This window comes from Alligator mississippiensis, chromosome 1, assembly GCF_030867095.1.
Source record: "Alligator mississippiensis isolate rAllMis1 chromosome 1, rAllMis1, whole genome shotgun sequence".
NCBI classification, from domain to species: domain Eukaryota; kingdom Metazoa; phylum Chordata; order Crocodylia; family Alligatoridae; genus Alligator; species Alligator mississippiensis.
In genome coordinates this window covers 227,281,180-227,303,957 of record NC_081824.1, presented here as the reverse complement: position 1 = coordinate 227,303,957, position 22,778 = coordinate 227,281,180, and the positions used below count along the sequence as shown (strand labels likewise).

Sequence of the window (22,778 nt, the reverse complement as noted above, 5' to 3'; positions counted from 1 at the left end):
TGTGGCCCAGTCTTAAGGATTAGATGCTGGTATGTTATAAGAGTAGATGCATCAGTGGATTGTCAGGGCTTGGACCTGTTAAAATAGAATTACAGGTAAATGCCTGAGTCCACTTAGATGCCAATAGGTGGAATAGAATCTGGCTCCTGGGGTGCTTAGATTGCCATATGGCATGCTGAACACGATTATCTCATTATTTCCCTGTCCTCCTTTTGTCTATTCTCTCTTGTACTATGAGCTCTGTGGGAGCCAAGAACATTCTTTTATTCTTTGCTTGTACAGCACCTCACACAAAAGGGTCCTGTTAAATGGTTCAGCCTGCTAGGCTCTAGGCAAATCTAATAATATAAGGACTTTTCCCAGGTGACTGATCCAACCTAAATACAAGTAGTTTCATTCATAGACAGTCAGAGTAGGAGTGGGAGAAAGAGAGAAAAATGAATATGCAATGCCATGTGATGGTTTTATGAGAATGGATTGGAATGGCCACGTTACTCACATGAGCAGACCTGGTGGAAATTAGGAGTTGCCACTGATAATATTTATTTGGAAAAAAATGGTTTTTAATTATATTTTTCCTAATCGTTTTCAGTTATTGAGCAGGTTGTTGTTTATGCTGTGTTACAACAATCAAAGAGAGCCCTGATAAAGGGCAGGCATCACTATGCTAGGCAGTCATTGATCTTGAGAGCCTTAATAATACATTCAGAGGCAGACACAGTGTCTGGACCTGGAATCTCAGTTTTCTGAGATCCAGTCCAGGCCTTCCACTACAAGACCTGCTAAAGACCCCAGCATTGTCTGAGCTGAGACATACTAGCTTTTTTAATTACATCACTTCCAGCTGATAACACTCAGAACAATGCAAGTTTGGCTATGATATGCCTTCATGGAGTTCCTATGAATTCAGAAATATGACAGCATGTGACATACTATTAACACTGTATCTGGTACTCTAAATTTTGCCTATGAGCTGTCATCATTTCCAATGACTCTCTATATACTAATGATAACTAATCATTTCCTTACAGATTAAGACACTATTGCTTGTTTTCTTAAAATAACCTTCCACAGCAGGAACAGTATGTTAGGTACAGCCCTGGCAAACATCTTAGTAAGTGCTAAGAAGTTTCCTCTTTTACAGTAAAGAAGTATTTAAAAGTTTCCTGTTAGCTCCTAGTACTTCGAGGAAGTCAATGTAATCTGCATTCCAATACATTGTTTTATTATACACTTTCCGGTTTATCGCTGTAACAGGAATAATTTTGAATACTGTGCTCCCACCGTCGAGAACGAAACATATCAGTTGGCAGCAATTTATTTTAAGAACTTTCAGATTATCTCAGAAGATGGAAGCTTCATTTGCACCACATTAATATTCCCAGCATACTTCAGGGAGATACTAAAATCAACTGGAAATTACAATGATGAAATGTGTTGTTTATGTCCATAACATCTGTACCTCCTTTTAGCCTTCCCTCATGTAAACCTAGTACTACTTGAAGCTGCACCAATTTCTACCAGGTGAAGATTTGTCCCAGGGTAAAATATTTTCATCAGCATGAATGATAGATATCTAAGTAACAACATCCTGTAACCAAATCAGTTGACATGACTGTCTCACTGTCTGTAGATTCTGAGCACTGTGGGGAAGAATACCCTGTTTTTCTACACAGGTTCTGCTTGTGCTCAGTGATATGGTATATCCACTTATTCATCTTTCTATCCATGTTTCAAAAGCTGGCCAAGCTACTACAGAATACATAGATTCTGGAGGGACTGCTCTGTTTCAGGATTTTTAATCTGTCCACACCCATGAGCATGCTGCAGTCAGTTATTGATCACAGTTATTGCAGCCACAGATCCTTGAGCCAATCACCTGGGGTGACAACATCCACAGATATGGAAATGCACCTGCAAGGCCTTGTCTACCTGCTTAGAGCATTCCAACCAAAGCTCACTGCCTACCCTATCCATACCGGGATGGCTGTAGTAGCCCTGACACAGAGCAGGCCCTAATGGGCTTTCTTCACCCGTAAATCAGGTAGTTGTGCATGACAACTGGTCTGGTCATTTCCCCAAAGCAAGGCTGGCCACTGGATGAGGACTTGAAGCTTCTGGCTCCATCTAGAAACTGGCTCAAGCTCTGGCCAAAATCAGGATAGGTGGCAGCACTGCTAAAAGATGGGAAAACTGAACACTGTGGCAAAAGAAAATCACTTGGAAACTCAAACAGCAGCCAGACAGCCTGACTCTAGGGTGGCCATTGGTCCTGTTTTATACCAGACCATCCTGTTTTTAAACCGTTTTCCCCGTCCATTTTTGAATGAGGAAAGGGTTGCAAAAAACCCTGTTTTTCAATTCTTTGGTGGAAATACATGTCAATCATTTGTCCTCACACTTCTATTGGCTGTGCCTAGAGGTAGGGTGGTTCAAAGCCAGGAAGAGCAGGGTTCTGAGCCAGACAGGGAGGGAGGGAGTGGATCCCAGGGGCTACTTTCATGTCATATGGTTGACACGGGGCCTTGCTGCTGATTGGCTAAGGGGCTCAGGGGCCTCACCCCTTGCTACTGATTGGCTGAGGAGGCAGGTGCACCCCTCATCACTGATTCTCCCAGGGGGCTACCCCTCACCAAAGGGATGGATGCCTCAGTGGCCACCCTACCTGACTCAGAACATGGTGGTAGGGATGGTGGTCATAGCACTTACGTTCCACTGAGGGGAATGTGTGGCTGAGGGGAGGTGCTGGTGGAGCTGCTGTTTGGTCAGTGTATCATCTCCTTCCACAGGAACAAGATATAGGCCTGTGGTAAAAAACAAAAATGTGTCTTGCACCACCTGCAAGGGGTAGCTGGAACAAGCGCACCTTGTAGAACAGCTCTTATGAGGTGTTTTTTAACAGTTTAACAATGAAATTGGATAGCAAGTCTGTTACAGAATCTTTGCTGGCCTCTTAGAATCCATCCTGTCTTTAAAAAAAAGAACTTCCATTTTCTTAGTGACATCGCTCCAAATCAGTACGTAGTATGAATTTTTGCTTTATTTTTTATGTTTAAATGATAATAGTACTGAACTGATCAACCTCTATGATTGTATGAACAACTAGAACTCCATTTTGTGCTTGTTCCCTGCTTGACATGAGTAGATGAACTTCGTATGCCTCGTGTACATGAGTGTCTGTGTGAGAGGGTGAATGGTAAAAGAATGGTAACTATTTGTATGAAAACAGAAGAAGATTAACTAATTGTATAAGCAACAAAGCACCGATGTATAAGTTACCAGACAGTAAACGAATTAAGCTAATTAATGGATGGCTAAAGAACTTGTCTGCAATCAAGTGCAAAGAAGATAGTGAGAAGAAGGAATTCTGCATATCTTGCCTGCCATTTGAACTACACAATGCTTCAAGAACCTAATGCTTCAAGGCAAAGATACCAACTACACAATGACTGGAATGACCTCATAGAAGATAAACTAGAATCACCTAAAGATTGAGCATGGAAAAACCCCAATGCTGAACAAAGGCTTGAAATCTCTATAAAAGGGAGATGCAGATAAGCCAAGTTGGAGAATCCACTCTCTGCAACCTCATGGAGCACAGGCATGCATGCCTGTATACCCCCACTCATCTCCTCAATAAGCTCGGACCTGGCCATCCAGTGCTAATATTGAGTAACATCTGCTGGTAACTATAACATCTTACTGGAGTGGTTTTGTCTGTATGTCTGTGTACGTCTGTTTGTATGTATGCTTATGTATGTTTTTGTCTGACTGGTGTGTCCAAGCTTATGTATCTGCTTCGTGTAACCAATAAACATGGCATTTTGCTTTATCCCCTTTTTAAGGTCTTGCTCTTAATTTGAGCTATTGGCAATTTTAAGTAACATTTTGGTGGAGAATGTGAAGTGGGGTGTATGTGGTTTAATGCTTCACTTATTGATTTGTTTGTCTGTTTAAAGGTGTGCACACCGCCCAGTGGTAGAAGTGCCAGGTACTGCAGTTCTGGATTAGACCAACCACACAAAAAGGTTTTGTAGGTTTGAATTGCCCTTGGCCTGTGTGCGGGGTTTTGTAGGTTTGAATTGTACTGTGGTTACAGGTTAGACTGTTTTTGACATAAGGATTGCTAACGATTTATGGTTTTGATTTTGTGCTGTTGGTATTGGTAATTGAGATTAAACACTAGGTAGCAGAAAATATGTTTAAGAAAAAGATAGTACAGGAGGGTCATACTGAGAGCCAGAGAACCTTACCCTAAGAACCCTGCAAAATTTGGGCATAGCCCTTGAACCGAACAGGCAGTAGCAGATGCCTGCACTACTACTGATTTGAAAGAAAAATTTGGAAAATATGTTGAATTGTATGATAAGCCTCCATATTCCATGAGAAAAGAAGCTGCAATGATTTGGCTATTATAGGAGGCTTCTAAAAATCTTTTCCTTCGCCTGGCAAATAGTCAGAAAGAGGTGGCTCTGTTAAATAAACAACTTGCTCAGGTTTGGAAAATTTAAGGATAACTGCAGCAGGGGCACAAATGCATAGGGCATCTTGCAAAGAGCTAAGAAAAGTAAAGTTAGAGAACAAGAACTTAGAGGAACAAGCAGGAGAAAAAGTTAAGTAAAAACAAGAGAATTATATATTACAGGGGATGGTTAAAAAAAAAAGTAACAAGTAGAGATAGGTAAGTAAAAAGGGAGGGAGGTAGGTAAATCTAATCTCTGACCACCTCTTTTGGAAGATGTGTGTCTTCTCAGATACCTTTCAGGAAATATGTATGTGTACTTGCCAGATAAAATATGCCAGGGTATTTCCACAAGGGAGGTGTTTCTAATGGTGCCAATTAGATTTGGGCAGAAAATCCAGAGCAAATATTTCCCTAATGTAAACTGCCGAGTCTCTTTTTACTTCCTTGAGAGAAGTAGGCCTTCCTTCCCCACTGTCATCCAGCCTGGGTTGAAAATTTGAAGCCATCATTATGATCAGAATATCTATATATGATCCCCTGCCTCCCCCACCAATAGGCACCCTCTGCAGTTACAGAGTAGGGCTCACCAGAAAATAAAAATTCTGTCCTGTCAAAAAATACTTCCGGTCTGACATTTGCTTCTGTTCCATATTAAAGCAAAACTGGGTGACTCTATAGGAGACACTACTGCACAGCTGCTACTGTGCATTTATTTAGTACTTGTACAGGTTTCCCTCACTTTACGTTGTACGTGTTTCTGGAAAACTGCAAGTAACTCTAATTCACATAAAGGGAACCCACTTTACAATGTAACAAATAGGGATACGTTCCAAGACCTCAACTGTACTGACCCCCAGACCCATTTCTACCACTTTTACAAGACAGTTTTTGTGCTCACCAACAGCAAACAGTACACACAAGCACCAGGTGGGGACTGTTTAGCTGGTGTGAAGCAAGGGTGGAAAAGGGTCTCCAGTGTTAGTGAAGTTCTCTTGTGCTTCATTGATGGACCAGGGAGAGGGGTAGGAGATAAGCTAGCGGGATGCTTAGAAGCTATAATAGGGACGGCAACTACAGAAACACATCACAGACAATGAGCGAGGAGCACAGATCCACATAGGAGACTATATTTTGGTGTGCATCACTTCCCACAATGCACCACACAGAGCAGCTGACTTCAGGCTTCCACCACACCAGTTGCATAAGAGTGAATTTACCTCACATATAATGATTTTTTAGTAAAAAAAGGGTCAGCACATAAGAGTGAATTTGCACATACAGAACCCACATAAAGCAAGGGAAACCTGTATTAGCAAGTATTAAATAAATGTGCATAACTGGAGAACATCTTTTAAGTGGTGCTACTGTGCAGTAGCCCAATAATACTGTGCATTATTTTTCAGCTACTGCACAGTCAGCATCTTATGTAGATGTGCCCACTCAGAACTTCCAATGCTTTTCATGAAAAAATAAGAGAGAGCAAAATCCATCCTAGAAAAATCATTATTACCAGTGGTTCAGAAACCCACCTGGGGTGTACAAGACACAGGTTTAAACCCCTGCTCCAAATAAAGTAAAATGTTCTTCTTATCAGTTTTGAAAAAACTTTTACTATGAATTTCTGTTTAAAATCAGAGAAACATAGAGTCTCACCCCAAAACAGGTCATATCCTGGTAGCAAGAAGATGCACCTGGTATATAGGAGATCCAGGTTCAAGACCCTGGTCTGAATCACAGTAATGTAACAATGGGTGGGTAAACAGGGTACAAGTCCTAGATGTGCTTGAATGGAGCTAGGGGGGGCACCTTGCTACTGTCCCCTGTTCCTCCACTGCACTCTGCAGCATCACCAGTAGTGGTGGCTCATGGTGGCCTGGGTGGTAGCAGTGCATGATACAGGAGCTGCAGCCAGAGGTTCACTGCTGAGGGGAAGGATGTCACCTCCTTTGTTGCTATTGAAAATCAGTTTTTAAGTGAATACTTGACACACACCAAACCCAAAAAAGAAGTGACATATCCATCCTCCTGCATATCAGTGACCCTCCAGCCGCTGCTTCTGCACCAGACACCACCATTATCCAAGGCACCGTACTAGCCAGTTGCACCTCTGCTGAGTCAGACAGACTATAGATTGGCCTTATCAATGGGATTGGCCTAATTAGTGGAACATTTGCATACTCTTAGTGGCCATTTCTTTCTCTAACCAGAGATTTCCATGGAAATGGAGAAATTTGCCTGACAAAATTTAATCATATCTAATGATTTGCCACAAAATTTTTCATGATTCAGCATTTTTTGGTGCGGAAAAGTATTCCATCCAAACAGCTGTTGTACAAGATGGATCCTAATGGCAGTGATCAGCAGCAGGAGATGCCAATGATAATATGCGTATCAGGACAGAATAAAACAGTAACAGTAGAAGATCAGGCCAGTGCCTCCAGTAATCAAATCCATTTTGAATAGAAGCATTCTGTCTCACGTCACAAATGGACATTCCAATGTCGATGGCAGCACCTTCACTTTGCTTCAGCATCACAAGCTACGATGGCAGATCCTTGTATGCCATTTTCAGTTACAGCAGTATATGAGTCTGTGGTTTGAGCCTGGTCTGCAGCAGCCTTGATTTTCCTCAGAGGCTACTTGGGATCATTGGTTGGACTGCACATGCCTGAGACATAATCACTGTCCAGCTTCTCTGACTGGACTGCTTTCACAAAGCCAGATGCCTACCTCCTTTAGATATCCAAGTAGCCCCAAGTCTCCAAAGGTATCTTTCAGCTACCAAACACACTTTGGTTTTCGCTCTTCCTGCCTTTCTGTTGCTGGGCCTGAGTTTAGAGGAACTCTCCTTTGCCATCTTAGGTACAAATTCTGAAACCCATACACACACACTGGCTACATCTACATATTCATTAACCTGCTTTAGTTAATGCACATTAAATCTAATACCTCCTGGCATTTTGACATATGCCCCGGGGGTAGGGGGACAGTGCCAAGAGTTGCTCTAATTAAAGCACCACCACATCTCACGTATCAGTGTCTCTGCACTTAAAAATGGTGGCACGGGTGCTTAAACTAAAGTTCATCAAACAAACTTTAGTTCAAGCACCCCTGCCACCATTTTTAAGCAAAGGGGTGCTGATATACGAGACACAGGAGGATGCTGGAGCACTGTAATTGCCACGCTCCAGCAGACTCAATTAATCAAGTCTGCTCCAACACACTGTAATTCCAGCGCATCGGAGCAGCCTCCACACTCGTGTATAGGTGCCCTCCATTGTGAGGTACTAGGGAAATGCATATTAGTTTAGTTAATGTGCATTAACTAAAGAGCAGTTTTTTCAGTGATGCTTTAATACACATTACAATAGTCTAATGGCATTAAAGCACACAAGTAGATGTGCCCACTATGTAGTACCTCACCTATGAATAATGCAAGCTGACAGTAGTACTTGCCCAGGGCAGCTGTGGAATCCCCTTCACTGGAGGTTTTCAGGAAGAGGCTGAATAGCATGTGCCTGGGATGGGTTAGGAACAGAGCATCCTATATCTGTTCAAAGGGTTTTACCAGATAATCTGCCAGGTCCCTTTGCAGCCTAGGATTCTCTGAAACTGGGGAAGTAAGGTACTGCCCCAACAGGAGTTAGAATGGCCTTTTGCTCTGAGCTGTCTTGGTCTATTGGGCTTTACTTCTTCCTTCCCCTCTGCCCTGCTGGTGTGTTCACATCAGTTCTGGAGAGAGGCGAAAGAGGAAAATATAGTAAGAAAAAAGAGTTAGGGGAGAGCAGAGGGACTCCTCATGACCCTCCATCCTTTGCTCCTTTCTGCAGTGGGAAGTGATTTCAAACAAAGCACTTGAGTTCTGGCCAATCAGAGTCGGCCTTCTCCAGTTGCCAAGGAAACCTTCCTTCCTCTGGTGCCTAGCCCATGTGGTGACACCTTGCATTGTGCTGTGTGCTGTCGCCCGCATGACCGTCTCTCAGAGGTACCTGCTTGATTCCTGTACGTATGTAATTTGTGCGGGTCCTTTGGGATGAAAGGTGCTCTATAAATGCAAACATTGCTCTGGTTCTGGGACAATGCCATGAGCCCTTTTTCCTTTGCCAAGATGCCTGTATTGCAGGCTGCGAGCCCCTGCAGTGAATCCAGCAGCTATTATGCATAGTTATCGGGAATGGATTGTTTGATCTGTGTCTGATGAAACCCCTTGATCTAAAAGGCTTCTTCTTAGGGGCTGAGGATGTCTGTACTAAAAAGGGAAAATGCTCTTTTCTGTAGCCATTTCTGGAGTGCTGTCCAGGTGAATATCAACTCTCTAAATCAGAAGCGGGGTGGATGGGTTGAGGTTGTTTGATAGTTTATTGTAAATTCAGAACACAGGGTTTTGCCCGCCGAGAAAGTTGTACCTTTCCATAGAAACAGGTTTTTCCACATGTTGGAAATGATTTGAGCTAATCAGAATAACCTGAATGAAAGAAGAATGATCTGTCTTTTACTTTTAAAGGGCCAAATCCCAACGCGCTTCCTTAAGTTGAGTAGGATTTTGCTTTGCCAGTAGCCCATTGATCTCACTGGTGCTGTTTGCAGAGTAGGGTAATACCCATCAAAATGTGGCCCTAAGGAGCTGGAAGATTAACTCTGCCCAGGTCCGCTTTTCATTATATTTACCATCCTCGCAGGGGGGGTAATTAAATCATTCAGGTTTGCAAAGCACCTCCAGAGAGATGAAAAAGCACCATTCTTATTAATGATGATATTATTCTATTTCATTGCAAGCTGCCGGGACTGCTGAGATTTCGCGCAAAATGACATTGCTATACAGCCCCCCCCCAGCTCTATGCCTGCTGTTTGAATTGGGAAATGCCGACCGTTTTGGTTTCTCATGCAACGCTGCCAGTATGTGAAACAAATCAAAGACCCCTTTGCCTGTGAGGGGGGCTGCTTGTGATTGGATCTAGTGAAAGTGTAACACAGGGATTTGACTGCTCGGGCAGCACCACTGAAGAGCACATTTTGCAGCTGCCGCTGCTCCATGAACTGCAAACTCTCATTTCCTTCTGTTTCTCTCTCTCTCTCTTTCTCTCTGCATTTGTACCATCTGCATGCTGAGAAGTGTACCAGGCAGCCAGCATCTTCTAATCCCTGCAGCATTCTTCAACCCTCAGCAGCAAACCACTCTTTGACAAGCAACAGCCATTCATCCCTCAGCAGAAACCATCTCTCCTGACACCAGCCTCCATCCTTCTGCAGACTCCATTCCCTGACAGTCAAAGACATCCATGCCCCCATCCTCTGCCTCCACCCCTGTTACCACCACATCACCCATGCAGTAACATCCTTCATCACCCAACAGCCTCTCTCCTTCCCACCACCCATCATTCCTCCATGGGAAAGCCGTCAACATGAGCACAGATGCTAACCACCTGCCTACAGGATCCCAGGAAGTGAGCGGGGCTCTGTGGACTCCATCCAGCTGGACGGCTTCAGATGTCCCTCCCAACACCAGTGCCTCCTTGCCAGAGCAGCCAGGGGAAGAGGAGTGGGGAGGCAATGTTGGAGAGATTGCAGGCATGGTTGTGATCCAGTTCATTTATGCCCTGGTGTGTCTGCTGGGGCTGGTAGGCAACTCGCTGGTGATCTTTGTTATCCTGCGCTATGCCAAGATGAAGACAGCTACCAACATCTACTTGCTCAACCTGGCCATTGCTGATGAGCTTTTCATGCTCAGTATCCCCTTTGTGGCCACCTCTGCTGCCCTACACCACTGGCCCTTTGGTCGGGCCCTGTGCCGTACCGTGCTGGGTGTGGATGGTCTCAACATGTTTACCAGTGTCTTCTGCCTGACTGTGCTCAGCCTGGACCGCTACATCGCCGTGGTGCATCCACTACGGGCAGCCACCTACCGCCGGCCGCGGGTGGCTAAGATGGTCAATGGAGGGGTCTGGCTGCTCTCGCTGCTGGTGGCTTCACCCATCCCCATCTTTGCTGGCACAGCCACCACGCGAGACGGCCATGCGGTGGCTTGCAACCTCCTGTGGCCTAGTCCAGCTTGGTCGGCCGCTTTTGTGGTCTACACAACCTTACTGGGCTTTCTGCTGCCAGTACTGGCCATGGGGCTGTGCTACCTGCTGATCGTGGGCAAGATGAGGGCGGTGGCTCAGCGGGTGGGCTGGCAGCAGCGGCGGCGCACAGAAGGGAAGCTGACCCGGCTGGTGCTGATCATTGTGGCTATGTTTGTGGTGTGTTGGATGCCCTTCTATGTGGTCCAGCTGGTGAACTTGTTGCTGCCCGGCCGCCTGGATGCCACAGTCAACAACGCATCCCTCATCCTCAGCTACTCCAATAGCTGTGCCAACCCCATCCTGTATGGCTTCCTCTCTGAGAACTTCAGGCACTCCTTCCAGGGGGTCTTGCGGAGATGCTTCGATGCCAGCTTCTGCTGCTGCCCAGTGGACCTGGATGAGGCAGAGGAGGAGGAGGAGGAGCCATTGGATTATTGTGCCAACCCCCGAGGCGATGAGAAAAACAAGGGCTGCATGTGTCCGACCCTGCCTTGCCAGCAGGAGCCTGTGCACCCCGAGCCCTGCTGCAAGCCAGGCACCCTTCTTACAAAGACCACTACCTTCTAAAGGATACCTCTGCCTCGTCATCCTTCCTCCTAGGATCTTGGCCTTCCGAAAGGGTGCCTCCATCTGCCACAGGACCAGCACCTTCCAGTGAACATCATCACTTGAGAGCACCTTTCTCCACACCTACTGCTCCAGCTTGCTCCGTAGACACAGACTAAGGGGGTGACTCAACCTGTGTAAGTCCTCGGTGTGAGGGCTCCTTGCTTCTAGGTAGGACCTTTCCTTCATGTTAAGGTGGGATGGGGTTTGTACAAATGTTTGGACATTTTAGAGCCAGAGTCTGCCCCTCTTTGCGATATCAAGTAGCACCTTACTCCAAGTCAGGTCTCCATGCTCTCAGGGGTAAGGGACCACTCTGAATCCAGCATATTCTTTCCGTCACTCCCATTCATGACATTTCCATCCAGCAGTTCTCTGTTTGGCCTATATGGAATAGCCTGCTTCCTACGACCATGTTCAGGAGAGGGCACTTGGGCATAACTGTAAGCCATGGGTCCAAATCTCATAGCTGACAACATTGACAGGAATTTGCAGGCAATCTCACTGAGAATAGGACTTTTCCCTCTAAAGCCAGATTGGTAAACTGAGAGAGAAAGCATGAGAGAGCAAGATAGAAAGAGAGAGAGCAAGAGAAAGGATTGCTCCTTTAATCCCTTGTGACCCATATCTGAAAGGCAATATGCCATCCTTTGTAATTAATGGCCTGGTATTCAAAAGGGCTCAGTTCACATTAAAAACTATGGAGGGTAGAAAGGCTGGGTTGCTGGGCCTTTTTGAAAATCTGTCCATTAACCTACTATAATTTCTCTAAAGGGAAAAACAGTGTCATAGTCTGCAGAAAGTGCAATGAATAACTGTGCCCTAGAGCAGAGCTGTCCAACTGGTGGCCCACAGTTTGCAGGGAACCCATGAGGGGTTAAATTGCAGCCTCAGGCTCTGACACAGCTGCCTCTCTCCCCATTGCTCTGGCTACAACAGCAGCTGGAGGCTCCAGGCTCCCCTCCCTGCAGCTTTCCCTTCCTGCCTCTTCACCTGCCCCAGGAGACAGGGCAGTGGAGTCCTCAGTGCCAGGGAAGCCCACATCTCAGGATGTCTGAGTGGCATGGTGGAAGAAGGGAGCTTGTAGTGGGGAAGGTAAGGGTGAATCGGAGTACATGCTACAGTGGGGAGGCACAGCAAGACCCAGCACAGGTGGCACGCAATGAAGCATCAGGGGGTAGCACACAGTGCAGCTGGGGAGCACCCAGGAGCAGAATGCAACAGGGAGACCCCAGGCTCAGGGTGAAGCAATGAGGGAGCATGGAGGGCAAAGAGGGGGCACATGCATACATAGTGCAGCAAGGGAGGGTAGCTGTTTCCCCCAGGACTTATGGCTCCCACTAGTGCAGCCTTGGCTAATGTGACCTGAGGGACACACAGCCCCCAGCCATTTAAAAGTTGGACAGCCCTACCCTAGAGTACTGATTGAGGAGCTGTCCCTGTTCCTTAGTAAGACAATGAGAGTTTTGCCATTGATGTCAATGTGAACAGAATTTAGGGAGATAGGGGACAAGGAAAGGGGATGTTGATTGAGGCTGTGTGTGGTTAGCTCTTCAGAAAGAACAACATTTGCAGGTGGCAGATATGCAGTTGTGCCATGCCATGTCGTTTGAAAGAATCAAAGGCCAAAACATTGCCTTGGAATGTAATTAAGAATATTAGTTTTCACAGTAACAGCTACTTCTACTTTTCCCCTCCACTGCCTTGGATCTCAGGAGGAACACAGTTCTTAATGCAGGTCTGACTTGGACCAGGGTATCAGTGAGTTTAGAGTGTTAGCACCTACTGCAGTATTCTAAAGGTTACTGAAAAATAAAAGTTATTTCATCAGTGTTAACTTATTGAAAGGTTGCTATTATTATTAATCCCACGTATAAACCAGAGCCCTCTGGTGAGACACCATATAAACACAGAACCAAAAGATGCTCCCTGACCCAAAAACCTTAAAATCTAAGTAGCCCCATTTCCAAAGACAACCACTACTACCAGGGCAGCTGGAGACAATTGTAATGTACAGTACTTCATTCTCAGTACACCAATGAATACAATAAAGAGCCTATTATTGATTTATATAACATGCTGTGATCCTGCAGAGGGCCATTAATGCTGTTAATATTATCCTTTGTGGATAGTCCCATTGTTAGCCAATGGTTCAGTTCACCATGTGTAACACTAGACATGCACTTGAAAAGAGCAGGGCTGTGGGAGCCCTGGTGAGAGGGGCCAGCTTAAGGAGAAGGTTCTGTGTACTGAGTCAGCACCGTAAAATGGCATCAGAGAACTCCACATGTCACTGCACTAGTCTGATTGGACGCATTCACCGCTCACTTTGCCCTTGTGTATATGACTATCCAAGATTCAGGGCAATGGAGAATCAGGCTGCACAAATCTTTGCACAGCAATTGAAACTGGCTCATGCATTTTTTCAAGCCATTGATCAGTCTTTAACTGCTTCATAGCCAGTTGATGTGGAAGCAGTTCCCAAAGGGCTGCATTCCCAGTTTCAGTAATCATTACAATGTTCCTAACTCTCAGTTAATTCATGTGGGAAGCAAAAGGATCCTGGCCTGGGAGGTGTCATTTAATAACATTTAATAATAATAAACATGTTCTTCAGCCATAAAGAGTATGAGTCAGATTTTGTTCTAGCCATTAGGTGCGTAAGTGAATGTATGCATCTAAGTGTGATCCTATTTTATGTAGCATGAGTCCTGAAAAACAGTTAATGCAAGCTTAATGGGTTCTCCTCCTCATGGCTTCTTGTGATTCAGTTTTCAGGCTAAAATGATGGCAGTAGCAAAAGTAAGCATGTTAATCTTTTCTCAGGACTCGAGCAGGGTGGAATAAGATCACACTTAAATAGGCACTTAAATACACTTCAATGCCTAGTAGATAGAGTAGGACCTGGCCAATAAGAAGTTGACTTCTGGGTGTGTTGCATGCCAGAATATTACCACTTTTGGGGTGCGTGCCCTAGTACTCACCCCTACAGCTAGAAATGTAGCCAACCCACACCAACCTGACACATACTTCTATGTCTTGCTGCTGGATGAGTCTCGATGTGGCACATGATTCATGGCATTGTCAAACCTTGCCAATGTTTTGGCATAGGATCATTAATTCAAAGATTTTAAGACCAGGAGGGACAAAAGCATTTCTTCCAGATTGACCCCATGCCATCCAGCTGAACCAGAGCATATCTTTTAGAAATACATCCATTAGTAATCTGACAACTCAATGTTACAGAGCTTGCCACATCCCATTGACACAATGCCAATGATTAATTAATCTCACTAATAAAAACACACATCTGATTTCTAGCCTGTGTTAGGATGGTAACAATAAGGAAGATTTTTAAATTTCCTCTTTTACAATTGGTTACAAAGTAGGTTTTTTATTTATGTCATATATTTTTTCACGTAAAGTACTTTTGGTTATTTGATTTGTTTTCATTATTTTTCACTGTAAAAAGACTTCACGGTAACATGTTTAAAGGAAACAGTTTAAAAAAAAACAGAAAAAAAATTGGAGGGATTTTACTATTATTAATTAGAGAGAGAGCCCTTTTCAGTATTTTTCAGCCATTTCAGCTTTATGAGATGAGATTTTCAAAAGTGCTCAGAGCTTGGTATACACTGCAACACTGTGGGTGTGTCTGCAATTAATTTGCAGCAATAAACTTTGATACGTATCACGCCAGAGTTTATTGCTCCCAGATGCACCATTTGAATGTGCATGGAACCGCAGCACATTGAGCCGGGTTGAAGCAGTCCTGGCTGGCAGGGGGCCCCGGGGGCCAGCCTGCCAGCCTAGGGCTGCTGACCCAGCTCAGTGTGCTGCAGAAGGGCTGGCTGGGGCAGGAGGCTGCCATGCTCCAGTGTAGGGCTAGCCAGCAGGCAGGCCCTGCATTGAAGCACCCTCGTGCCCCAGTCAACTGGAACAGTGTCTACATGTCTGTTGCTGCGCACAAAAAAAACTTTGCAGCAGGATAGTACTTGTATTTGTGAGTACTTACCTGCTTCAGAGTTTATTAGGTTCCTGCAGCCTTATAGGGCCTCACATATGGACGCCAAGATGTTTACTGCAGAGCTAATTAGACAACTCCGCAGTAAATGTCTCATGCAGATGTGCCCTGTGTCACTTAAACCACACTGGTTTAGATCACATTGGTATAGTTCAAGTGAAATTGAGGCTGCACTCCTTAAAGTAGACTTCGGTGTAACGTAAAGGTGTTCTATACCAGTGATGCTGTTCCCATACAAGTATAAAAATAAGCTATCCTAGGGTAAGACCCTTTTATAGCAGGATAAATGCATCCACAACTCAAATTTGTACTGGGATGGTTCTACTGGTAAAAAAAATCACAGTCCTAATTGGGAGAATTGTAACGGTTCAGCTTTCAGTGTGGACCAGGCCTATGTCTGCTCCCACTCTAGTTAATAGTAAAGCTCTTTCTAATTAAATTGGGAACCAAGCTAGGCCAATTTCAGTGAAAATGTCAGTAGCATAACTAAGGGGGTGGGGGCAACTTGGGCACCAGCTCAGACACCAATTGAATGGGAAAGCACAAAACAGTAGCTTCTGCTACCCCAAGGTGCAAAACTGCCTGGTTATGCCTCTGGAAAATGCCACCATAGGGCCAAGTGCTCTGCATCAGCATGAAACAGGAAAGAGAACGTTATGGTGATTGTTTGGAACAAGGTTTTCTGGCTGTCCCTTTTTGCTCAGGATGTTGACCCAGAGCTTAACTATATGGGGGCACTCAGGAAGGTGGATCTGAATTCGTCAAAAGGTATGATTTGAAAGTGGGTTCGTTAAATGGGTTAGGTAACTGGCATAACACCCTTGTGTGGACACTGACTCATAATCCATTTTAATTCAGGTAAGCTTGTCACACTTCAGGAACTGGCCAACCTTTTCAGTGCCCTAAACACAGGCTTGGGCCAATGCATTCCTTGTTGTCAGGGGAGCAGAGGTCTCCGCTGTCCCAACCAAGGTAAAAAATGTAAAATACGTTCAGTTGAATTAGATCCACTTTACTTCTGAATAAGTGTGTCCACACAGGAGTTTAATGCTGTTTCACTAAACCACATTATAAAGTCAGATTAAGTTTCTTAATAATCTCCATGTAGACAAGTTCCAACTGACAATAAGTGGATCCATACGACAGGTGGAGCTTGTTACACATGTGTGTTCTTGTGTGTGTGATACATATGCTTGTTTTTCAAGTGTGTTCTTTCACAAAACAAATTGCTTGAAAATCTGGCCCAGGCTGGTAGCTTCCCTTTTGTAAAGATCTGGTTCATGTTCCTCACACATTGCCAGGTTTCAGTAAAGCTGTATTTCTGTAGCTTGATTATTTATATCATTTGTAACTGACATGAAGAACCATGGCCTTGGGTATTAAATGCCTCCTGTTGTTTTTTTCTGTCCCGTTTCCTTGTTCTGTTTTTAGTTGGTTTTACCTGTTTTCCAATAGCTCAGGTCATTTATATCAGAGCAAACCGGTGACAGAGCAGTAGCATTACGTGATGGCTCAGCACCTCCACTGCGTACACTTTGCACTGATGTAAATGATTGCAGAAGACCCAACGTAATAAGAAGATGGCCTAAAAGGGCCTGATTGTCCCTGGTTATTGCACAAACATGCAAACTGGGGGGGGGGGGGGGAAGTTGTGCAGAGCACTGTGTTCTTAGGACAGAGCCAGGTAATTAAAGAAAAAGTCAGGGACTGCTCTTTCTTAGTGTGGCCTATTGTAAAAGGGCAAACAAGGCCTGTGGAAGCAACCTTCTCCCCCCAGCCCCAAAAGAAAACACACACACACACACACACACACACACACACACACCAGGGGTGAATTAATGAACAGGCCCACCGGCTCAGGCTCAGAGCTTCCCGAAACAGAAGGCCCCACTGGTTTGGAAGCTACAACCACTGCTGTTTTTACCTCCACACAGTCAGAGCAGGCACGGCTGGCAGCACCCTATTGGCTGCTGGAGACCCTTTGCTATCATTGGCATCAAGTAGTGGCACCCATCTATAACTTATGTGAACTGAACAGCAACCCCATTTCAAACACTCACTTATTTATTATAGAACGGCTGGGAAATGAGGGCCAGGGCAGCAGCCAGGCAAAGATGAGCTTGCGCCTGCATTTACCTGCTCATACCTGCTTATCTTCTCACACCTTAAGGCAACCTTCAAAAGATCTCATGGCACTAGGGTTGCCAACCCTCCAGGATTGCCCTGGAGTCTCCAGAAATTAGATATAAATATGCAGGAGACTGCTGAGAGTCACCTGGGAGATAAATGATAGGGCATTCATTAAAAGAAATATTAAATGTTGAATCCGATGTATACAATAGTCCAATGGGTTTTAAAAATGCAATTGCAGCGTGCATTTGCTTTCCTGATGTAATGACTCATTCCTGTCATTACATCATGTGATGAAACCTCTCGGAATAGATTTGAACAGAGTTGGCAACCCTACATGGCACCCTAGTTGGGAATCATTGCCATAGGGAAAGGGATGCAATGCCAGACCCATCCTACAGGGGAACTCATAGGGTGTGCTTAATATGAACAACTTTCTACCACAGGTGGTAGTCAGGGCTTTGGGACCCAGGGCTGTTTGGGCCCAAGGCTCCACAAATTTTTAATTTGCCATTTACACATATGCACATACACACATGCATATGTATGCATGCACAACACATGCTTCAGGCAACAGAGCTCTCCCCTATGGCAGAGAAAACACTTCCCTGAACCTCTATCATACACACACGCATAGAGTCTCTCTCTGCCTGTCTGTCTCTCTCTTTTACACCCACATTCTCGCACACACTGACACCAGCTAGCAGAGACCATCTATGGAGAGAAAATCTCTGACATACACATTCTCTGCTATTAAAAAGAAAAATAAACAGCGGAAACTTAAAAACGCCAGAAAAATGACAAGATTTCTCTACAGGGACTATCAACTGAAGTCATGTCCAGTTCACGCTGTAAGGCCTTGATCTTGCACCTGCTGAACTGAAGTCAGTAAGAGTACTGCTATTGACATCAGTGACTTCAAGTCAGGCACAGTTCCATAGCTTGTATGACCTGTAACCCAAACTCTCTCTGCAAACTCTTCCTGGCTCACATCTTGGTCACATACAGAAGGAGGCACGGTGGGCACATAGTTGTTATCTGTTATGATTTTATCTTAAGTTTTATGGTAGTCAGTGTTTTATTTAAAGACCCAGCTCTTGGAATCATGTGATTACACAAAACTCTCAGCTTTTATTTGTCTGTTAGCTTTCAGCTCTCATGCCTAAGGAATGAAAGTTGGAAAGTATGAAACTTATAGGTTCAAAGCCCAAATAAAAAGAATATAACATAGATTTCTTTTGAAAAATCATCCTTTTCAAACAGATCAGCCCCTGACTCATGATTTTTAATACAGGAGGGGCGGTTGGGGGGGGGGGGGGAGGAGGAATACTGCTACATGTGTCATATGCTCAAGGAAGCAGGCTCCACAAATGGCTTTTATTTACCAATTATGTTGGCAGTAAAGTGGGTAAAAGCAGATGTACTGTCTGATTCAGGAAACTCTTAAATGTTGTCTGTCTCCTTTTCTCCAGCCTAGACTTCCTTGCTAATGTATCTTCTGTTCAACACATGTGGTCCCCACAAGATGGCAGTATGGGGGAGATTTTCACAGGCACAATGGAAAGCTGTGCCAGTTCTGCAGATAATGATTTTGTGTGGCTACACCAAGTGGGCACCTAGATTGTAAATACTAGATTATGGCAATTTGGGGGCGGGGGGATCTTTCGTGTTCATGTAATTGCTTTTGGCTTCTTTTGACTTTTTGAAGATTATTGCCACAATCTGCTTATTAGGTGCCTGGCTGAATGTGCTTAAGTCTTGGGGAAGTATATTAATGTGCCTATTAACCTGTCCTCACTGCCCCATGCTTCCAATTTTCACATGGCCTTTTGCATCTTGCAAAGGAGAGTTACAGAGGTTTTTTCATTTGTTAAATAGGGCTATGTACAGACACAGCCCTCTGCTGGAGGCTGCCTAACATCGCCCATCACGTCTCTCCTTCTGCCAGAGCACTCAGGGCGAGTCAATCAATGGAAATTTTTTTCCAAGGCTCCACAGTGCTGCTATATTGTTCCAGTCTGGTATGTGGAGGAGAAAGGGAAGAATATGGAAGGAACTCCACTGTGCAAGGCTTATCCGTGGGACCTTTTAGGAAGATACACAGACCCTGAGGATGCACCTATCAGAGCATCAGGCCTTTAATTGCATTTTACTCCCTCCTCTACGTGTAAAACAAACAACATGCAGGAGCTCTCCTGGAATGTAATCCATTCTCTGTATAAGCAAGTGTGCTGACAAACAAAGCCAAAACAAAGCTCAGAATACAAGGGAGAAAGGAAGGAAAAAGAGGGGTAGCTTCTGAAAAAGGAGGGATCCAGTAATCCAGTTGCTCCTACAAGGCAGGGGAGGTTTGGAGTCATTCAAAGGATGGCTCAGCTGACCTAACTTTGCTTTTCCAGTCACACATTTCTATGTCAGCTCCATCATGCCGTATTCCTTCAAATATCAAATTACGTTTTAAAACCACACATTTTTCTTCTAAAAAAATGGCCTGCATCCCAAATTTAGTTTTAAAAAAATGTTAAAAGCTCTCCCATACATCACAAAGGCTGTATCCTTGCACACATGTCCTTATTGGATCTTTAATTTTTTCCTGAAATTGAAAGAGAGAAAAATTGCATGGCAGAGGTTTTTATTCTAAGAAACAGTGCATCCATTGAGGAGAAGTTGATAATCTGGAATGTATATTTGGAAGGTAACAGCAGGGGTTGGTGTGGTGTATAAAAGGCTGGGATATATCATATCCAGCTAAATCTGTTCCTCTTCCTCACACAGAAGACTATGATTCTAGTCCCCCAGTAAGACAATTGGTGTGAGAAACAAACTGGGGCATAGTGCCATCCAATGAAAATATTTTGATCCTCTTCTGGGCATTAGCCTCTGGGGTTGTTTTTGGTTTTTGGGGTTTTTTTTAGTAAACTCATTAACTTTCTGTGAGTTGTAGGATTAGATTTAAGTGGCAGTAGGGGAAAATATCTGCAACCTACCAACTTGTATCATCCTTAAGTAAAAATTACCATGAAAGTAGATATTGTGAGGTTCTTACAATGAAGGAGGCTGTTTTCCAGTTACTCCTTTCCTGCATTAGGAGTAGAAATGAAAGGAGCTGGTTGATTTCAAGAATATTCTGGGGCTATGCAGGAGGGTCTGTCTTCAGTAATGTAAATAGGTGGGAGGGGAAGCAATTAGGGCACTAGCTTTGGACCCAGATTTTGGGAGGGGAGGCAAGAATAGCAGCTATGGCTGAAGTTGCAGAAACTGCTTGTTGCACCCATCTGGCTGGGTCATTAATAGCAGTCACATCAGTCTCAAGGTTGCTCTAGCTTATACTGTTTCTCATAGCGCCCAGTTAATCCTGGGAAATAAAGGAAAGCATTTTGTGGTTCAGTCCAACCAGTTCCTTGATGCCTCTTCAGTGCTGGGGAATAGGAGTAATCAACTCTTAAAAAGCCAAGAGATCAAATCCTGTTCTCTGTTACCTCTAAGAATTGGTCCTGGCTACCAAGGGCTTAACTTGGCATCCTGGGAAAGAAACATTAAATGAAATTAAATGTCTTCAGTTTCACTTTGAACATCTCCCAACACAAACACACACACAAAATGAGACTAGGTATCAGAAACAAGGACAATTCCTACTAAAGGAAGGGTTGATCTGTCAGCCCTAAATTACGTCAAGGCAAGATATCTTTTATCTTCTAAAATTTCCTGTTTCTTGGAGACTTGAGGTACATGTTGTTGTTGTCATCATTTTAATGATAGAATATTAAAGCAATAAAAATTCCACATACCGTTTGCAAGCTCTGAAAAGGATAGCTATTTACATTGGCACTATAACCCAGCTGTCCTTGAAGATTGATCAATTCATGACTGTTGCGGAATGAGGTCACTGGAATCCTGACATCTGTGATGCACAAAAACCACACTTTGACTGGGGTTTTACAAAACCAACTCTCCTGGCAAAAGCCTCATGACTAGCCATGGATAACTACCCCTTGACTGGTTATTGTCACGCTTTCCCCCTATATCAACGTTTCTGGCAATGGTAAAATTCCTGTTAAAGTCAGTTTCATAGATTTCATACACATTAGGGCTGGAAGGGACCTCGGAAGCTCATCAAGTCCAACCCCTAGTTAGGACCCAGCTTCCACCCTTGGTTTTCTATTCTCCCAAGAAAATGTTTCTGGCAGCTTTTCCAAGGTACCCTGATACTTTCCATTCCTGCTAGATATATACACCTACAGAAGTCTCTAGCCTGCTTTCTTCTCTATAGAAATCATTTGAGGTAGGATACTGTGTGGAAAGTTCACTCTACCCTTACTGTTGTTCACAAAACACTTTTCATTTTTTTCACAGCTCTGGGTGGATATTAACTAGTTATTCCTCATGAACTCCCTGGGAGGTGAGCGACATCGTCTCCATTTTAAAGATGGGGAAATTCAGGCATGAAGTTTAAAGGGTTTTTGTATAATTACACAGGGAGTAGCTATCAAAGCCAGGATAACAAACAGGGTCTCCACATATTCAGCACCATGCCTCATTCTTCAGGACACACCATTTCTGATCAGAGCATCTGAAAGAGACTGTATTCTTCCTGTAAGCCACGTTGAGAAGCAGCTGAGCACATTTTGCTGAAACTTTACATAAACAAACTCACCCCAAGGCTGAGAACAGGCCCAAGAAATTTTAGATCCCAAGGAAGTAATTTGCCAAATTTATGAACAGCTGGAAAAGGAAGATTATAAAGGAAGCTGTGTTTCCCCTGAACTGTGGCAGGTGCTGTGAGCACCCACTGTGACTAATTTTAACGCAGTTAAGTTATAAACTGTAGACCCAGTACTGCAGACAACTCCCATTTGAGTCAAAGGATTTGGATGAAGGCACAAGACCTAAATTATCTCTTCCACAGGAAAAACACCCAGAGGTGAATCCTGTTCATTTCTCACACAAACAAAGATCCACTGGCTTCAAAGGAGTTTGGTACAGTATAGGCAACTAGATCTCAGCAGAGTTCAGCCAAAGAAAGATTGGTCCTTTTTAGCTATTATTTTATTTCTTATGTCTTAATGTTGATCTCTTGATGTTAATTTTGTTCTCTGTTATTAACCCATTGTTCTGTACAATAATTGCATTTGTGGGATAACTATAAAAAGTACATTTTGGCTGGCTTTCAGCAGCTCCCATTGTATCCAATAGGATTTGGAAAACCTGACAAGAAGACAAATCATTCTTGTTAGGAAAGACCAACACCTTCTGTTATCAAGGGAGGTTGCGTGGCGAGAAAAGAAAGAACATTTAATCTGCAAATTTTCTATAAACCAGGTTGTAAAAGCTTTATTTAATGACATATAAAATCACAAAGTGATTGTGCATTGCATAAGGTATATTTCCAATAAATAAATAAGTATTTACAAATGTGCCAAGTTTACAAAAAAACAGTGGATTGAACCATTTACAGTCAGAAATCTCAATGTTATATAACACATCCCTCCTT

The 22,778-nt window shown here is 43.9% G+C and overlaps 1 protein-coding gene across 1 annotated transcript; it reads left to right on the top strand.

Moving 5' to 3' along the window:
* Positions 1 to 9,251: 9,251 nt before the first annotated feature.
* Positions 9,252 to 15,003, top strand: SSTR4 (somatostatin receptor 4). The gene has a single exon (XM_019491000.2). The coding sequence runs from the start codon at positions 9,868 to 9,870 to the stop codon at positions 11,092 to 11,094; it is 1,227 nt and encodes a 408-aa protein (XP_019346545.1). The 5' UTR covers positions 9,252 to 9,867; the 3' UTR covers positions 11,095 to 15,003.
* The last annotated feature ends 7,775 nt before the right edge of the window (positions 15,004 to 22,778 follow it).

Coding starts and splice junctions, on each gene's coding strand:
- SSTR4 (XM_019491000.2), top strand. CDS start 9,868: ATGAGCACAGATGCTAACCACCTGCCTACAGGATCCCAGGAAGTGAGC.